At 36.9% G+C, this 19,959-nt stretch overlaps 1 protein-coding gene across 2 annotated transcripts; it reads left to right on the top strand.

Moving 5' to 3' along the window:
* The first annotated feature begins 3,666 nt into the window (after positions 1-3,666).
* Positions 3,667-18,088, top strand: LOC145788703 (G-type lectin S-receptor-like serine/threonine-protein kinase At4g27290). 2 transcript variants are annotated; one of them, XR_014336479.1, is made up of 3 exons: positions 3,667-4,515; positions 4,672-4,785; positions 17,951-18,088. XR_014336479.1 is itself a non-coding variant. In XM_082879989.1 (2 exons), exons 1-2 carry the CDS (start codon positions 14,878-14,880, stop codon positions 18,076-18,078), a joined length of 1,386 nt encoding a protein of 461 aa, XP_082736115.1. In that variant the 5' UTR covers positions 14,736-14,877; the 3' UTR covers positions 18,079-18,084. The 2 variants fall into 2 exon arrangements, 1 of the variants encoding a protein (XP_082736115.1); XM_082879989.1 differs by lacking the exons at positions 3,667-4,515; positions 4,672-4,785 and adding an exon at positions 14,736-16,135 and having other exon boundaries at positions 17,951-18,084.
* Positions 18,089-19,959: the final 1,871 nt, after the last annotated feature.

The raw sequence follows: 19,959 nt of genomic DNA, 5'->3' as shown, positions 1-19,959 counted from the left end.
ATACCGCCATAACCAGGTAGAAGTGGCTTAGGTGCATGTAAGGGTCTGTCTTCCCTTCGTACGTGGTAAATTTAGGCTGGATGAAGCCTGAGGGTAATGATGCGTTCTCTATCGCCGGAACGAACGGCGAGCTATGTAGTCTTGCCAACGCTTTATCCGTTGGTTCGTAGGCAAGGGGTGGTGCTGGTATTCCAACCTCGATGCTTCCATGCGTCCGAACTCTATGTGGATCGCGTGCCCTAGCATGCTCCTTCTGTCGCGCCCTTTCTTCAAGCATAGTCCGTAAGTCGGACGATCTAGGCAACTCCGTTTGCCTGGATGATGTATGATGCGTGTATGAGGGCCGATAGGTACTTCTTTCTGTGTAAGACCTTAATGATCTCGTTCTCTCAGACCTGGAGTAACGAGTTCTGGAAGTCCTTGATTGAGTGTCGCTCGTCCTGAGGCTTCTACTCTCTGCTTGCGATGCCGTGGTATGCCTACTACGATCTTCTGAGTGGCGAGGAGGCGCATTGCCTTTGCGCCCCTCTCCTGTCGCCACCTCCTTTCCCTTGATCTGGCACTTCATGGCCTCCATGTCCACCGCCATCTTCCTTATTAATTCGTCTTGCTCCTTCACACGGTCCTCCAGAACTTGAGGATCAATCCTCCGCCTTTGTCTGTCAGGACTTCGTGAACGAGAGTGATGGGGGCTGTTAGTTCGCCTCCTCCCCCTTGCATCCCTCCTGGGATTTTGCCGCTGTGGCTCCAAGTCTGCCATGGGAGGGATAGAAGGTAGGCCTTCACGCCTTGCACCCCCCCTGGTGTTTGTCCGTCGATGGCGAACTGCGGCAAATCTTCGTTGTGTGCCATTGCTTCTAAAGAGGAAAAGCTTGATCAAGAGGTTTTGTTCTAGTCTGACTTTCCCTCCCACAGACGGCGCCAATTGTACAGGAAAGAAATAAATCTTCTCGTATAATCCTGTTGATCAAGTCTACGCTACTCCAAACGTCGTTGCTTTACTCCCTGAAAACACAAACGTGAGCTAGCCGGTGGGTGTGTGCCGGAAACCTCTCTGATGCCTAAGTCAGCAGAATAGACAAGTAGACAAAAGCTCTGTGTATTCAGGAATCAAAGTTGTGTTACCTCTCCATAGGTGATGTTGTAAGCTTTTATAGGTTCCGCGTGGCACAATCCTTATAGGACTTTTACTTCTCCATATAGAGTCCTCTAGGATTCATACTCCTGAAAGATAATGCTTATCCTTCAACACCCCCCTCACTGCATAAACCAAGTGAGATGATTCTACCATGGTCAGACGTCAACATGACCGAGCTACGCATGGCTATGCTTAGCCATAGAACAGACCGAACTATCCTTAGTTCGGTTCGTCCTTTTACTGCCCTTACCTCAGTTCCTCCTGTACAAACCGTGGTAAGTCTAAACCGAGCTAACTTTTAGCAAGGTTTAGACCGAGCTAACCATACTGCGCCATAACCGGTATAAGTTTTAGTATGGTAACCGAGCTAACCTCCTTGGGACCGGAGTAACTTTAAACCTCTTCAAGACCGGAGTAACTTTATGCCCTTTTTACTCAGCCCTTCGCACTGAGGCCCATAACGGCCCAACTCGGCCCAATTTTCATATAAATTACCCTCTCAAGTAGAATTTTAAAAAAATAAGGTATGAGTACAGCTATGTACGCTCATAAAAATATGTTTATTTTTAATTTAAAATAATGCAAAATTTAATTAAATAGTTAATTGGTTAAAATCTAACCTATAATTCATATTTTATATCAAAAGTAAGTTATAAATCAAAATTAAATATCACTATATTAACAGGGCCGGCCCTGAGATTTAGGGGGCCTAAGGCGAATTTCGAAAATAGGAGCCCCACTTACATTGAAAAAAATAAGAGTTCATGGATAAAACGATAAGTTACAATTTTTTTTTATTTGTTTGTAGCTACAAAAAAATTTATTTGCACATATAATCATTAAAATTATAAACAAAACAATTTAATGAAACAAAATTAGGACAAAAAAAATACGAAAAAATTATTCAATTAAAACTAATAAAGACCTAGGTAAAAAAATTAGGGCAAAATTATTTATTCCACTAAAATCTAATAGATAAAGAAGGTAAAAAAAAAATTAAAAATAGGGCCCATATATTGTATGTATTGTTCTTCTTGGGCCCAAACACTTTTTTTTTAATATATATTTTCATTTTAATAAATATGGGCCAAACTACACTTATAAATAAATATGGGTTAAACCATATATGGACCCAATAAAATATTTTGGGGCCCTTTAAATTGATCCTAAAAAAAAAAAAAAAAAAAAAAAGAGCATTGAGCCTATAACATTTTACTAAATTTGGGGGCCCTATTTTTGGGCCAAAATTTTGGGGCGTAAGGCACAGGCCTTACTAGCCTTAGGCCAGGGCTGGCCCTTTATATTAAATAACTTACAAATCAAAACTTAACTAACTACGCCTCTGAAACTTCATAAATCTGTGTAATTATGTCTTTTAAGTATGTGTCTGATAATGTTGTTACATAAATCACTGGTCATGACTGCAGCTGTTTGAACAGTGTTAGCCGGAGCGACAAGAAAAAAGCAAGTAAATATAAATAATGAATGGGGAAAAAAAAATAGAGTAGTTTATTTTAAGTTCTAATAGAAGAACATTCTATCAATTATAATAGTAATGCCCAGGATATGCTGGAAGGAGGACAAGAAATAGCTGTGAATCGGCTCTCAAAGAAAACTAGCCAAGGAATTGATGAGTTTAAGAATGAAGTAATATGTATTGCCAAACTTCAACACCGAAACCTTGTGAAGCTTCTAGGATACTGCATTGAAGGAGAAGAAAAGATTTTGATCTATGAATACATGCCCAACAAAAGTCTGGACTACTTTATTTTTGGTTTGAATCTCTTGAAACTATAATACTATATGTATAGCACAACTATTCCGCTCTCACACCAGCCAGTAGTCTTTCATTCTTTTTTTATTCTTTTCGGTTCCATATAAATCTTTTGAATTATTTGATAATGAGGCCAAAAAGGTTGTTATTACATGTTCACTTGCACGAACTTTGTCTTCTAGAAAAATTTGGGATTTTCCATTGAGGAATACTGTTAAAAATTCATGCATCCAATTAGCAGGAGCAAGGACTAAATCAGACAAAAATTTCCAGATCGAACCTAGAGTGCATTACTAGAGTGGCCGAAGTGCTTCCACATTATTAATGGAATTCTCGGGGCCTTTTTTATCTTCATCAAGATTCCATACTGAGAATTATTCATAGAGATCTCAAAGCTAGCAATATTTTGTTGGATATTGACATGAATCCAAAAATATCAGACTTTGGAGTGGCTAGAAGTTTTGGAGAAAATGAGACACAAGCAAATACAAACAGAGTGGTTGGAACATAGTAAGAATCTCCATAACATGTTTTGTCTATTCCACTTATATTGCTTCAAAATCTGGTTTTTCATTAAGTGTTTCTCTGTAGCGGCTACATAGCTTCGGAGTATGTAGTGGGTGGTCTATTTTCAGTAAAATCAGATGGATTCAGCTTTGGTGTTTTGGTGCTAGAGATTGTGAGTGGGAAGAGAAATAGAGGTTTCTATCATCCAGATCACCACATCAACCTCCTTGGGCATGTAAGTGTACGAAGTTTAAAGCTATTGTTGTATATGTATGTTTTCCAAGAAGTACTGTTAATATTGTAATAGATTGTTCAGGCCTGGAGACTCTATAAAGAAGATAGGTCGTTGGAGTTGATTGATGAGGCTCTATGGGACTCATGCTACCTAAATGAAGTGTTGTGATCAATCCATATCGGTCCTTTATGTGTGCAACAATGTCTAGAGGATAGGCCAAGCATGTCATCTGTGGTTCTGATGTTGGGTAGTGAAGGTGCATTGCCCTGGGCTAAACAGCCTGGGTTCTTCACTGAAAGTAATGTTCTTGAGGCTGGTTGTTCGTCAAGCAAGGATGTAACAGCTTCAGCCAATGAAATCACCAATACTTTGTTAAATGCTCGATAGAAACATGCATTGTGTTGATGTAAACTATATGCCCCAAAACCTATTAAATAAAACGAAATCTTTACTACAGTCACAGACCGTTTAAGTTGTATAAACCAGTTCCCCATTTTCTACTTTCCACTTGAATTAAATCTGGGATCAGTTTTGATGCCTAGAAAATTAATGAAAAAAAAAAAAACACTAATGCTGCGAACACAAAATGAATCACAGAAAGTGTATTCAGAGTCAATGATTTATTTTGAATGTGGGCCACGCCATAGCTGGTTTATTCCTAGCCATCCGTTGCATTTTTTTGGACCATTCTGTACTCCTAGCATTACTCGAAAAGAAAATCTGAAACTTGTGCAAAATGTTTGCATACTAGTTAGTGATCTAAAGAAGAATAACTCACCTCAAATAAGCCAAATGTAGCTGCTTCTCATTTTATCAATTTTCGTCATCATTGGCACTACTTGCTCTAGTGGCAATTACCAGGTTCCTCTCTCTCTCTCTCTCTCTCTCTCTCTCTCTCTCTCTCCATAGATGCACTTATAAATTACTTTACATACATATATCAATATCTATTATCTATATATATGTAAAGTTTCACTTTCTTCTTGGTAATTGTACTAACTTTCAAGAATTGCACAGCTTCTAGACTCGCGTTCTGACAGTGAGTCTGGTCTCTACTATTCCAATTGTCTCACAATGAGCAAGCATTTTTCATTCTGCACCAGAGGCCAAGCTATAATAACCATGTTTATTGTAAGCTTTCTCAGCTTTGTCTCCTTTTCCTTTGACTTGTATAATTTTCTTGTTATATTGTGTGTTTTACAACAATTCTGGTAATGGGTTTCTACTGTTTTGTGCAATTGGTGATGGGTACATTAATGGGTTGTGCTTCAAGTTTTTATGGCTTGTAACCTGTAATCATCAGTCAGTGTTAATGGATTGGTTTTATGGTCTTATTTGGTAAATTTGGATTTCAAGTCTTTGATTCTTTGTATAAAATTGAGTGGCTTTAGATTGTTGTGTGATTAGCTTTTGGGAGAAACATTCTTTTCTTCTACTTTTATGGCTATCGTTAGTTTGGTTCAAGGAAATGGAGAGAGAGATCAGAGAGAACACGAGGGAAATTGTTACTAGGGTTAAAAATGGTATTTTAAAATGTAAATCATTCTGAAATTATAACGCAGCGGGAAAAACATTTTGATCATACCTTTAGGTGATAGAACCTCGTGGGTAAATCACGTGCTTCCAGAATCTAAACAACGAACTCAGTAGTGGAGTGATACTACAACTAAAGAGTATCACCCACACAAGTCACAGTGCAAATGGCTTGATCGTTGTTTAATGGGAGAGAGTCAGAAAGAGAGTCTGGGAAAAAAGGGTTATGGGTAAAAACCCCATAACGTATCTGATATACGTATCTGATTTTTCAATATATTATCTAAAATATATAATCAGATAAATAACAACCAATATCTATCTATCCATATCTATTGATATGATAGATATAGATACCCTGAATGGTTATCCAAATAAGTTTTGAATTCAAATTCAAATTTATATGTATAAGGTTCAAAAGGTTCAGGTTCAAAAGGTTCAAAGGGTCATGCCACATGGGCGCCCAATTTGTAACATCTCCCACTCGCACATGAGTTGGCATGACACTGCCACATCTCTATCTCAATCTCCTCAAAAATGAAACAATCACATACTAGCCAATGCACCGTGCGACTGCTGAGAACACCTGCATGTGCGAGCTCTATACTAGAAACTCAAAATGAGCCAGCATAGAGACATCAACCCAAAAAGAATAGAAATAGTGTCTCATATACCCCAGACCCATCTAATTACACTGGTCCAAAAAAAACATCTCTAATCCCTCAAAAGAGCATGTTTGACCCTCTCAATTCTTGCAATATATTCACACTCAATCCGCCTCTCGTATAGAGCAATGTAAGTTGCCGGCAATGAATATAAAATAGTGGTGTAATACTAGATGATCTTTCCTTTGCCCTCATGCCATTTAGTTTAGGATTGATCGCTTTCCCAGTAATGTCCCTTAAGGCCGAATCATACATGACCGCAGGCAACATACCAAAGTAGCAGAACATCAACCCCTTACCTTATGACATAGTCAAAAGTCACAAAAGGGTACATAAATGAAAGCATATCAATAATGACATATAAGACTCACACGGTGAGGAAATAGGGATCCATTCTCTCACCTCATTACTCGGTCGCCAAGCACATATAGTATGAATACATGCTACGGTGGAGTAACTCTTCCATAAAGAGTGACGTCATGCTCGATACACCGTACAGATATTAGTCTAGTCATTTTCTAGCGCCTAACCCGAATTCTCTATTTGCTTGCCTTCTAGACGCCAAATGAGATCTCGCATCTAGCTAATCATAACAGGCACAACATGGAAAGTGGGTACTAACATCCATGTTTGGTCCTTAACACGACCTCATCTTGGTTGTAACCAAGGCGACATGCATAGTGGATAATTTTAGTCTCTCTTGGCTCCAAAAAAATAAAAATAAACCACTAGTCTCATCCTTGCTCGCTCCCAAGTGCCAAGGGCGATTGCTCGTGTGAGTGAGCCAATCTTGCCTGCTGACATCATCATCTGCTAATCATTATGACATAAAACCAAAATGGTGTCAACATCCCATCATCTCACAACAAATAAGTGATTGATCTAAAAAAAATAAGACCACAACTTGCGCAATTCTAGATTCCAAACATAAGCCTTATCAGCACCTCTTGCGATAAGTATATACAACGGAATCCACCATATGCGCAACATGACCACAGCTTGCGCAATTCTAGATTCGAGACATAAGCCTTATCAGCACCTCTTGCGATAAGTATATACAACGGAATCCACCATATGCGCAACATGTGAAGTGATTCAAGATCATTACCTCTTGCGCAATAACCTCTCTAAAGATATTTTGGTGACCAATTTGCGTTCATTCTGGATGCGCCCAACTAGCGCATTGAATCTTACAAGGGGCAAATTTATATACTACTAGTAAAGCATTCTATCCACAATCCAATGAGCAAGGTCAATGTCTAAACTACTCAGTTGACCATTTACCAAAGATAACACTTATCATGCCGAATACGCCCACATAGCGTACTTTAGGCTCCCACAATAGAGAAAAGATCAAGGAATATAGGTCATCTGTTTCTCCCAAAGACAATCTGAGGATTCACTCAATAGCTAAGGCTCTAACTTTTACCGATAGGTGAGTCAATGGGTTTGCAATTTTGCATCTAGAATCATTCTAAGATATTCCTTATGTGAGTCGTCAAAGACAAATCGGGAATTCTCCCAAAACAATCCCTAAGGATCGTACATCCGAGCATATAAATTATATCACCCATGTCCATCATATCTAAAACAGAGGACTACCCACCCTAGGTGGTGACAACCTTATAAATTACTGGCTCATAATGACTAAGTAAGGAAAAACTTCTTTTGGACCATTGATCATGCCTCAGTAGTCTTCATCGATCATCGTTGGCCTATCATGGCTTGACAAAATCTAAGAACCACAATTTGGATAACTGTTTTAGGCTGTAAAAAATTTATTGGAACTAGCAACCTTTTTGTGCTCCTAACTTTTCCCCATAAAAACAGAAGGTAAATCCCAACGGATCTACTTATCCAATTCTCCAACGAGAAGTTAGGTCACAACGTCCATAAATCAATGTTCCGAACTTATGTCAATCATAGCCTAAGTTGAAATAACTTCACTTCCCAGGAGGAAGTCTTCTCATGGTCTACACTTTCCTCAATGGTACGACTTTTCGGTATCTAGCGAGCCTTATGCCTTAACAATGACTATCCAAATTACGCATAACTTTAGAACAGTTTCGTGTCATAATGGAAAGTCAACCAAATTATAGAAATGGTTAATCCTCAAAGACTTTGTCTTAAACTGCGCAATATTGATCCACTTTTTAAAAATAGGGGACTAGAGCCTTTGGCATTATCCTAGGCTCTTTATCATCTTGCGGAGCAATCATGAATGTTTTCTTCTCAATCACCCAGTGATGATGTGGAAAATTTTCACATTCGCTACCACACAACTAAGAATGTAGAGTATTCTTCTCTAATGGAGTAATCCATTAGTAGGCACATAGCTCCCACTGTCCCTAGGATATTGGAAATTTCTTTCCATTCTCAACTAGGCTACATAGAGCGCTATGCTTAGAATTCTATCTTATAGAGTTCCAAAAACTCTATTCACGTCACCTTTACTAAGAAAAATTTATGTGACTTAGTTACACTACCACAAAGCTGCTTACCTATATGCACATGATCCGGAGGGTTTACATGACCGCATACAATAATGCGCCACACGACCCTATGTGTTTATAAGACAACATACAATAATGCGCTATAGAACCCTAGGTCTTAACTTCGCAACCTTATGAGAAGTAAAATAAGGATAAGCTGCTTTGATGGTTGCAGTTCGCCCACAAATGGCTCTCTGCTAACCCATTACTTAAATGGAGTGTAAAATCTAATATGAAGGGCACTTAGTTAGGGATATAGGCAACAAACTAAAGTGCAATTCCCAATTAGGAAACATATTGCGCCATCATCCACCTAACATTAACAATACTTAATTCCTTATCTCTACTACACCATTGTGTTGTAGAGTACTAGGAATAATCAATTTTCTAAGCATCCATTTCTCTTCACAGAGCTTCCTAAAAAATAACTCAAATAGATACTCGCCACCTTGGTCAAAACTAAAAGCACAAAAGCTCTTATCTAATTGATATCGACCTCATATGTGCAATGTCAAAAATCATCTCAAAACTTTTGACTTATGGGAGATCAAATAGTCTTGACTCAGATGCGTATCATAATCTATAAATGTGTCGAGATTGAGGCTTAGCTATCATACCCTTACACATATCTAGTCACAAATATCATAGTGGACTAAATGCGCCAATACAAATGACCTTCTGCGGCTTTCCTACTTACTTGTGCGCAACCATTGCGAACAAAGTTATACATTCACATGAGAGCATGATGTCACAAGCGAGTGGGCCCAAGAGGGCCTACTCAAACCATGTTGTCATCATCTCATTAATGTGATTAAGTATAATAAGCCACCGGTTCATGACCAATGTCATAAACTAATTCCAATCCTCCTAATGTGTGAGTTCTTGAAGACAAGTTTTAAAGGTTTAGGCCCAACTAGGTAATGACTCATGACTAATTCATATTCACTAGATCATAAAAGGATGTCATGGAGATATCAAGTGCGCCTAAGTCGCAAATTTAACTAGTAAGTGCTAATCCCCTGCACCTTCAAGTCAATTTTATTCTCCATACACTTTAATGCATCTAATTGAAAGATGACGATACTCCTCTTGCCATATCTATTTCTCGCTTCATAATTACTTGCAATTAATTCTACTATCCACAAGAAAGAGAGAATAAGCTATCAATTATGACAGCTCCTGAAGTAACTTAAGCACGAATTAGGCTAAAGAGTCTAATTCAACACAATGCTCTCACAAGCGATGCATCAAATTCTTAGAGTTATAACAACCATGTCGGCCTTGATCTTTTCATTACTATGTTGCAACATTTGCGCTTAGTGGTAAACGTTATTCAAAAAATGTTAGCCTAGCTAAGGAATCATACAAAGAAGCACCTCCTCATGTCTCACACATAACTGTGGAAACAGTAAGTGTCCAGACTTGGACAAGTTGGCAATGTTAATAGATTTTCCAGCCACTTGGCGCTAATCTTTTCACTTAGTGTTAATAAATTTTGCTGCTACTAAGCGTTAATCTTTTAACTTCAAGTGATATTTCAATGCACACTATTATAGTCAATGCTAATAGATTTTCCAGCCACTTGGTGCTAATCTTTTCACTTAGTGTTAATAGATTTTGCTGCTACTAAGCGCTAATCTTTTAACTTCAAGTAATACTTCAATGCACACTATTATAATGCATGAAATTTTGCTCCATCCACTCCCAACAATTGGATAAAGAGCAAAACACTGCTCATACTGGCTACTTATCTTACACAATGACTAATTCATTTAAGCTCGCATTTCTTGGATGACGTGACTCTTGAATGTTACTTCATCCAATGATGCAACATCATTACAAGTCAAATTACAAAGTCAATTCGCGCAACTCAATAGTCAAGATCATATACAGATCTATTGAGGGCTTACTAATTTCATAACTCCAAAACTCGCCAACCAAAACTACGTAGTGTGCCGCTAACCATAGCGCACACATTAGTTTTTATTGTGCCAAACAAGGCAACCAAAAACACGGCGACTTTAAGTCATGTTTCTTTACTTTGGCTCAATTAAAGTCTAGCCTAAAGTCTCCAAGACTTTTGCTCATCTAAAGAATAGGATTACATTGTTCACATTTGAACATCTCTACTAAGTCTAGGTCAACCAAATTAACTTCCATAAGCTAAATCAATTTAGAGAGAAATTCGCATTGGGATTAATTTGATAAGTAAAATATAATTTTGCCACAAAAATCTAAATTAAATAGTGACAATATTACACAAGTCGCAAGATCGAAAATCCGCTATGCTCGTAATCATCTCTTGCGTCACAGGTGACAATTATCCAAAATTTAATTTAATTCATACGCAAAATATTAGTTTTCGGGAGTAAATCTGCAAAGATTTCTATCAACCGAACAACCTCCCACTGATTATGGCATGTCTAAAAAACATGATAAAATATTCTAATTCCATACAATAGCATCATAATGTAGATACACAATCAATACATGCTATGTAACATTTAATGACGGAATTAAAATAAAAAACAATTAATCATGCTATCCTAATTACAACATATTAGAAATTCTAGGCAAAAAACAACAATATGCTGTATTTAATATTCAAATTATGCCATAACAGAAAGTATATCACTTCTGAAATTTTTTGAAATTTTTTGGAATTTTAAATAACTGAAATACACACATAAAATTAGAAATAAATATTCTAGAATCTGGTAAAATGCAATAACAATACCAGTAAATATTAAACTACAACAGTAGTCTACAATAAAAAATTCAGCCCCAGAAACTTAATCATGCAACACCAGATGCATTTTAAAGAAGAAATAATGAATTATTATTTCAGGAAAAATATTTTTTATTTTCATAAAATTTTGAAAATTTTACAGAAGATAGAAAATTTAATTATGAGTCTAACGGTCCCAACCACGCTTAAAACAAAGCTATAACGAATTACTTATGACTATTTAACGCGATTAAGAATTTAAAACAAAACAAACAGCGCCTTAGTACCAGCAGCCAAGCCGCGAAGGAAAAACGGCGCGGCTCCGCGCGTGGCTCCGCACTCGATTTGCGCGTGCGCAGCGCGGACACGTGTGTGGCAGCACGTGGAAGCGCGTGAGAGAGTGTGTCAATGCATGAAAGTGCGTGGAAGCCGCTCACGGCGTCAGGTGCCGCGTGAGGCCCACGCTCCGCCTTCCAGGGTGTTTTTTGGTCCAATTTCGGTACTGCCAGACTCCATTTTCCAAAATAAATACATTTATGGCATGAAAAATGACATTTAATGAACATAAAAATGAGGTATTTTACGCTCTTAATCTAATGAGAGTTGACATCTTCCTCCTTTATTAATATTCATGTATATATATTTATATAAAAATATACACATATTTTAATACATAAAAAAAAAGCACGAAAATACCAATATTGGCTCTGATACCAATGTAAATCAGTCTGAAATTATAACGCAGCGGGAAAAATATTTGGATCATACCTTTAGGTGATAGAACCTCGCGGGTAAATCACGTGCTTCCAAAATCTGAACAACGAACCCAACTGTGGAGTGATATTACAACTAAAGAGTATCACCCACACAAGTCACAGTGCAAAATGGCTTGATCGTTGTTTAAAGGGAGAGAGTTAGAGAGAGAGTCTAGGAAAAAAGGGTTATGGGTAAAAACCCCATAACGTATCTGATATACGTATCTGAGATTTCAATATATTATCTAAAATATATAATCAGATAAATAACAACCAATATCTATCTATCCATCTATCCATATCTATTGATATGATAGATATAGATATCCTGAATGGTTATCCAAATAAGTTTTGAATTCAAATCCAAACTTACATGGATAAGGTTCAAAAGGTTCAGGTTCAAAAGGTTCAAAAGGTCATGCCACATAGGCGCCCAATTTCTAACATAAAATTTTCCATAGTTGACATCAGCCCTATCTGTTAGTTGACCTAACAGTTGACTGATAGAGGGTGGAAATTATGTGACTGGAAACCATAGGAAGGGGGATGCAATTTCCAGAACAACAGGGTACTAACTAATGTATTAGTTAGAAACCTCAAGGGAGGTCAGTTTAATTTACCCTATCCATCATAGACTTCAAAACTTCTCTCTCTCTCTCTCTCTCTCATTTTATGGTGAAGGGAAAATAATAGGCCCACTATATTACATGAGCGAGCCACATAGAAGGTGAAGAAATTCAGTGAAAATACTCTTGGTGGAATACTTATAGCAAGCCTCTTTCAAAAATTTGGTTTGTTAAATCAATAGAATCAAATGATGCTCTGCTTTATCTCATACATAAGCCCCTAATTGAAGTTGCACATGATGAGATGTCCGAACATCTGTGGTAATGAAAAAGTTTGCAGTGCACTGATAACAAACTCTGAACAACGGGAAGGTTGGGCAATTGGTGGACTTGTTGGGTTTCCTATGTGGGGTGTTGGTTGGGGGGGTGGGGGATGATGTTTTGGTGTAGGGGAGGGGGGGTTGTGGGTTGGGTTCAACAGGGTTTTTTTGGTAATCATCTTACTATCGGGTTTTGTGGGGGGTGTGTAAAGGAGGAGTTACCTTGACGACATGTTTGGGTGATAGTTGCTCCTTTAAAGGTGTTTTTTTTTTTTTTTTTTTGTGTGTGTGTGTGTGTGGACAACTGTTTTTGGCAGGATCCTTACTATTGATAATTTGGTTCACCGTCATCATATTCAAGTCAATTGGTGTTTTTTTGTTGTGGTAACGCAGAGTCTGTGGATCATTTGTTTATTCATTGTCCGGCAGCATCTCGGTTGTGGCGCTTATTTTTTCTACTTTTGGTGTTGTGTGGGTCCAGCAGAAGGGGGTGCTGGAGGTTCTCTTTATCTGGGGAGGGGGTCTGGTTGGGAAGCAGCATAAGAGGGCTTGGGCTTAGACTTTGGCCTTTTTCTGCTTAATGTGGTTGGTTTGGTTAGAGTGGAATCGTTGTACCTTTCAGGAGGTTGCTCGTTCGTTATCATGGTTAGAGCACAAGTTGTTTGAGGTTTTGTATAGTTGGGTGTCGGGGAGGGTGAACCCAGATTTGTTTGCTTTCGTGGATTTTGTAGATGATTTGATTTGTTAGGTGTTTTCCTTTTTTTGGGGGGTGTTTCTTTTGTATTTTTTAGCATCTTCTTGATGCTCTTGGTAATAAATCTTATTTGTCAAAAAAAAAAAAAACTCTGAACATGTTATTTTCCTCTAGTAGTATGCATGGAGTTGTTCACTGGAGAAGTTTCGCTACTTCCATGCTAGACTACGAAAGAGTGGCTGGACTAAACTGCATTCTATAATAGAATTTCTATTTACCAGCTTGCTTGCCCTGTCTTATGAAGTTTCAAATGCCTTACTTTCCTCAAAATGTCCAGATCGATTGTGAATTTGATCGTCTTAATTTAATGCTAATTTGGTTTAGGCTATTGTGATAAGCATGACTGATTGTTCTTACTCCATGGGATTCCAACCCTTTGGACCACTAATTGAAAGGAAGTTTTAGAAGGCTCCCAAAAAGAAAAAAACTGTCTGCTCTCCAAATTTGATGTCTAATAGAGAGAAAATAAGGGTTTGTTGGGCTCATAGTGGTATTAGTTTTTGTTATCTGTATGCTTACCCAAAAAAAAAAAAAAAAAAGGCAACAGAAGATTAAAATGGCAATATCTAAAGTTACATTGAGGGGTATGACTTGATGTGTTGAAACTTCCTCAGTTTCAGTGATAACAGCTTTATCATGCCCCATCAGAGAAGACATCAGGTCAATTACCCAATAAAAAATAGACAAACAAAAGAAGGGGACAAAATTATGCTGATCTATGAATTTTATTATCAAAGATTCCCAATACGTGGTTGTTCCAAGTTCCCACTGAAAAAAGATACATTTGAAATTTAGAAAGTATGCTTTTCTAAAGGTAAATTAGAAACACACCCCTATGAGGTTTATTTAAATTACAATTTATTTTTAGTAGTTTTAAAAATTATATTATGTCCTCTAAGGTTTTTAATTTTATAATAAATAGGTTTTTTTATTAATAAATCATCAAATTAATTAACTGTTTTTAATAATATTAAAATTTTATTTTAATTAATAATTTAGATAATTTTATTATTGTATAGGAGAACAGTTAGAAATTTCACTTTTTTAATTAATTCTGTTAAATAAAAAATTCTAATAGGGAAATATTTGTAATTTTTCAAACCATGGGACAATTTGTATTTTAAGTAAATCTCAGGGAATGTATTTGTAATTTACCCTTTCCTAAACAATGCCCCCAACGAGGCGGGAAGGAAGACTTACTGCAAATAATGACCCAGTGAGGGGAAAGAAAGACTTACTGTAAATGACGACTTTGTGGAATTAGCATTGACTGACTCTGGAATTCCATGTCTTCTTTATTGACACTACCAAGTCCAACGGAAGAATCACTGTGCTGCAAAGTGTTCATTTATAAATGGTATAAAAAATGGAAAAACAGAGGAATTCCATGAATTGGACATTAGACCATCAATGGAAGTCCTCAAAATACCTTTCTTGTTTTCCTCTTTAGTTTCCATCTTAATAATCTCCAAAGCAGTAGACACAATAACTAAAAGCCACTCCATTACAGGCAGCCAGACCATAGTTTCATCTGGTGGAAGCTTTGAGATGGGATTTTTCAGCCCTGACAATTCGCAGAATCAATACTTGGGAATATGGTACAAGAAAATATCTATTAAGACTGTTGTATGGGTTGCCAACAGAGAAACCCCACTCATCGATTCATCAGGTGTCTTGAAGGTAATCAACCTTGGAATTCTTGCCCTTGTCAATGGTACCAGCAGTGTCATTTGGTCTCCCAATGTGACAAGATCCACACAGGACCATGTTGCCCAACTTATGGAGTCAGGAAATCTTGTTGTGAAAGACGTGAATGACAATATTTTGTGGCAAAGCTTTGATTATCCGTGTGATACTCTTTTACCAGGCATGAAGCTTGGAAAGAATTTTGTAATGGGCCAAGAGCGGCACCTCTCTTCATGGAAGAGCAGTGATGATCCAGCTCAAGGTGATTTTTCCTTTTGGTGTGATCCCCAAGGATATCCACAACTTATTCTGAGAAATGGTTCCATTGAGCTGCATCGATCTCGACCATGGAATGGTCTCAGATTCAGTGGGAGACCAAACCTTAAACCAAATTCCATCTACAAATATGGATTAGTTTTCACAGAGGAGGAGGTGTATTATGGTTATGAACTCATTAACAACTCAGTTGTTTCAAGGTTTGCTCTGAGTCATAATGGCATTATGCAGCGCTTCACATGGATTGATCGAACCCAGGAATGGGTCCTTTACCTGAGTTCACCGACAGATAATTGTGATTATTATAAACGGTGTGGTTCATATGGTGACTGTAACATTGAAAACATACCAGTATGCAGTTGTTTGAGTAACTTTGTGCCCAAATATCCGAAGCAATGGGAAAATGGAGATTGGTCTGATGGGTGTGTTCGGAGGACACCATTGGATTGCCGTAACGGAGATGGATTTCTCAAGTATTCACATTATAAAATGCCAGACACAAGATATTCCTGGTTTAACAAGAGCATGACCTTAAGGGAATGCGAGATGGTATGCTTGAAAAACTGCTCTTGTACGGCTTACACAAATTTAGACATAAGAGGAGGTGGAAGTGGCTGCTTGCTTTGGTTTGATGAATTGATTGACATGAGAGAGTTCAGTGAAAATGGGCAAGACATTTACATAAGGATGGCTTCCTCTGAGTTGGGTAAGAATTCATACCAAACACATAGATTAGTGGTTTTACATTATAACTAAATGATGCTCCCTTTGACTGCCAAACACATACATTAGTGATTTTACAGGCATACAAACGTTGATGCTTATAAAATTTGATTATATTTTAGGACAAAATATATGTATGGTTCTTTTAGTATGCGTTTTATGTCATTTTAATCTTTTTAAGTTTCATTTTTGTCAAAAGAGGTAAGAAGGGGTCAGAATCTATCAAACCCTATAGTTTTAAGAATCGCATGAATCGTAAAATGTGAATCAAATCGTGAATCATGCGATCCATCATCAATTCTATCCCAAAATAGGTTCTTGCACCTTTCAGGCACTTCCTTCACTGACAAGTGCCAGAGCTTTTGGCTGCCACATATACAGAATATATCAAGACTCTCTATTGCAATCCCTGCTACACGAGCAGTTATTTGGTGCACTGGGAACACCACTTGGCCATGTGCCCATCTAATAATAGCAAGGCATGTGACCATTATTAAGGAAAAGTAGAGGCAGTGATGTGATGTGGTCCATTGGGAAAATTATGATGGCCTTATTTGTTATTGTATTTTTTGTGGGAGGATTATGGCCCTGTTTGGTAGAGTTATGGGAAAGTGCTTATAGCTTATAACTATGAACATAAGCTGATTTCTGACTTATAAATTAAGTATCTCCTGCCCCACTCAAAGAATAAGCTGATTTCTGGCTTACAAAAAGCTATAAGCTGCATTGTTAAGCTAAACCAAACACATCAAAATAGCTTAAATTAAGCTGAAAGCTGAAATAAGCAGCTTTTAAGCTGCACCAAAGAGGCACTATTTTGGTAATTTTGCATTTTAAGGGTGTGAAGACTTTATAAATATGGCTCAATTAAGTCAATTGAGACAGGGTCAATATGTGAGTAACCCTTGGGTTTATTAGAGTTGTGGCTCCATGTATCCTTCCCCCTTCTTTCCCCTTGTGCTTGTGGATTCAAGCCCCTTGGTGGACTGTGGGGTTTCTCCCTTTTTCTTTCTTCCCTCTATTCTCCTTGTGAATTCAAGGCCCCTAGTGCACTTCTTCGGTTTGTCCCCTCTTGTGTCTCTTCATCCCTGAAGTTATTATCTATTGTATCTAAAATTTGTGTTTTAGTGAAATAAATAGACTGCAAATCGTTTTCTTTGTGTGATGTTTTCAAGCTACATCACAAAGTAACCACATGACCGCATACCATTAGAACACATGACTGCACTGAATTTTCTGCCCCACATGTTAATTTTTGCCGCTACACACACCACCTTACCATGACACCACCCATATAAAGTGCACTCAGCTGCAGTTGGGAGAAGACTTCATAGGGGAAAATCTAGAATCAGAAGCAGAGATAAAGTTCTATTCCTAAGTTGTACCTTTGGTTTAACTGTGAAGTGTATAAATTAAACCAGGCTTGCAAACTTTCCGACAAAGCAGTTGTAAAGTCAAGAGGCAACAACTACAGCTTGGCCACTTGCAGAGCCCCTAGCACTTTGAAAAATTGATAACCTCTTCTACCGAGTGTATAGTAATGTTCATAAATTAAAGGCAGGTTTCTCCTTCAAATGCAGCTTCCCTTAATACCAATCATGGTTAAAAGTGACTGCATCACAGAATCTACTAAGGCCTGGCTTGGCCTCATTATGTTACTAGCCTTGGTTGAATGTATTTTGTTACTTATTTTCTAATTATATATATAGTAATTGACATTATACATATGATTGTACTCTCATGGTTGTATTACCTGAATGAATTAACCATTGCTTTAAATGAATTGAGGATTCAACAGTTCACCAAGTTGGCTTCAGTGGCAAGAAAAAAAAGATAGTCGGAGTGATCTTGGCATTATTATTTGGACTTCTTCTGCTGGGTATCAGCATAACCTTGCATCTCCGAAAAAAGAAGAAGAATTTATAGCTGAACAAAGAAAGTATGTGAGATGAGTAATTATGTGGTAAACTTAATTTAGAAGACAAAAAGAAAAGATATGCACACAAATATATATATTCTGTATTATGTGCTGATGTGTTCTTCCTGGTAATGGTATATTACTTTGTTAGATCAACTCATCTCATTTGCATCCGCTTCATCCCTGCATTACAGGAAATCTGATGCTCAACTCTGAAGAAGGTTACAATGACAAAAGCCAGAAGGAAGATCTGGAGTTACCATTGTTTGACTTAGCTGTAATAGCTAATTCCATAAATAACTTTTCAATTGACAACAAGCTTGGAGAGGGTGGATTTGCCTGTTTACAAGGTAACAATGTAAAGACGCACTTGTGCAATCTATAACAACTTGATACTGAATATAGTTATTTGAAATCCTCCTATTTTATTCTACTCAAACAAGGATCTTAATAAAATTAGTAAGGAATTTTCTATCCGGTTCGGACCAGGTATTAATTCAAGGTTTCGAAAGTAGCTTGCTTTTTAGTGAGTTCTTTCTTTCTTTTTAGTTCTTCCAAGTTATCCTTTATCAATCCTACACTTTATAATTATCATCTACATCCAATAATTAACTTGCCTATGATTTTATAAATTTTAACCTTAATTATTTTTCATTTCAAATTCACTCACAAATGAAGCCTAAATAAAACCTAAATTGTTGTACTCCTTCAGAATCTATTCTACCTTATCATGCTACTGATTCTAAACGACCTATATGTCCACAAATAAGGGAAATAGTAATCCCTCTTCTGAATATTGTAGCATAAGATAAGAAGGGTAAATAATTAATTGCTTCTCTTTATAAAATAAGATAATTAAATACCAGTACAGGTTCTAGTAAAAAAAAGAAAGAAATTGAGTAGGTATTGTTCTTAACGAACTAACATCATCATTATTCAAAAGCAGGAAATTGGCTCACCAACAAGCTTATTTAGCTGGCTACTCTTTCATTTTTTTCACTTTCTTGAATGACTATCCAGTTATAGGTTAGGACTTTGTTTCTTGTTTCTATTTTTTTTAATTTTTTATTTTTTATTTTTTGAGTAATGGCATAAAGGAAAAAAAATTATATTGAAAAGATTACAAATGATGTGGTTGATTTGAATTTTATCATTTCAAATCGAAATACCAATCGATGAGCATTTATTTCAAAAATGTCATTATCTAGTTAAGTATTCTATATGAAAAATATGGAAAAATGATTGTTTGTTCTAGTTGAATATTCTATGTAGCAAATAATAATTTATATATTTATATGTGAAAAATTATTGAGACTGACCTTTAAAATCTTGTAGAGAAGTTCTAACTTTGTAATTCCCCTCCACCTGTCCACACTCACTCATGCAAAGTAATACATTATCTACCCTTTCCTTATCACACAACCTAGGTGTTATTTGGCATCACATAGTATATTTTTCCTTCAATTTTCTAAGTTTACAATTGGTTTTATGCATCTTTTCTCACATAAGAAACTTTATAAATCTGTGTAATTATGTCTTTCAAGTATGTGTTTGGTAACGTTGTTACATAAATCACTGGTCATGACTGTTCCTGTTGAACCAATGTCAGCCAGAGCGACACACAAAAATGTAAAAGATATAAATAATAAGAATGGCAAATGGCAATAAAAGTGGTTTCTTTTAAGTTCTAAGGGAAGAACAGTCTATAAATTATATTGGTAATTCCCGGGGTCACTACAAGAATTTACATAATTGCCAACTACTTTTGCTGACCAAAAAAATTTTGGTCGCAAAAAAATGACATTTGGCGACCAAATATTAATTAGTCGCGAATGATCATTATTTTTGGTGACCAAATATTATTGGTCGCAGAAGGTTATATTTTGGCG

This window comes from Camellia sinensis, chromosome 7 (assembly GCF_055761805.1).
Source record: "Camellia sinensis isolate YWXY chromosome 7, ASM5576180v1, whole genome shotgun sequence".
Lineage (NCBI taxonomy): Eukaryota > Viridiplantae > Streptophyta > Magnoliopsida > Ericales > Theaceae > Camellia > Camellia sinensis.
The sequence above is the reverse complement of the archived record's forward strand: the minus strand, read 5'-3'. Positions and strand labels throughout refer to the sequence as shown.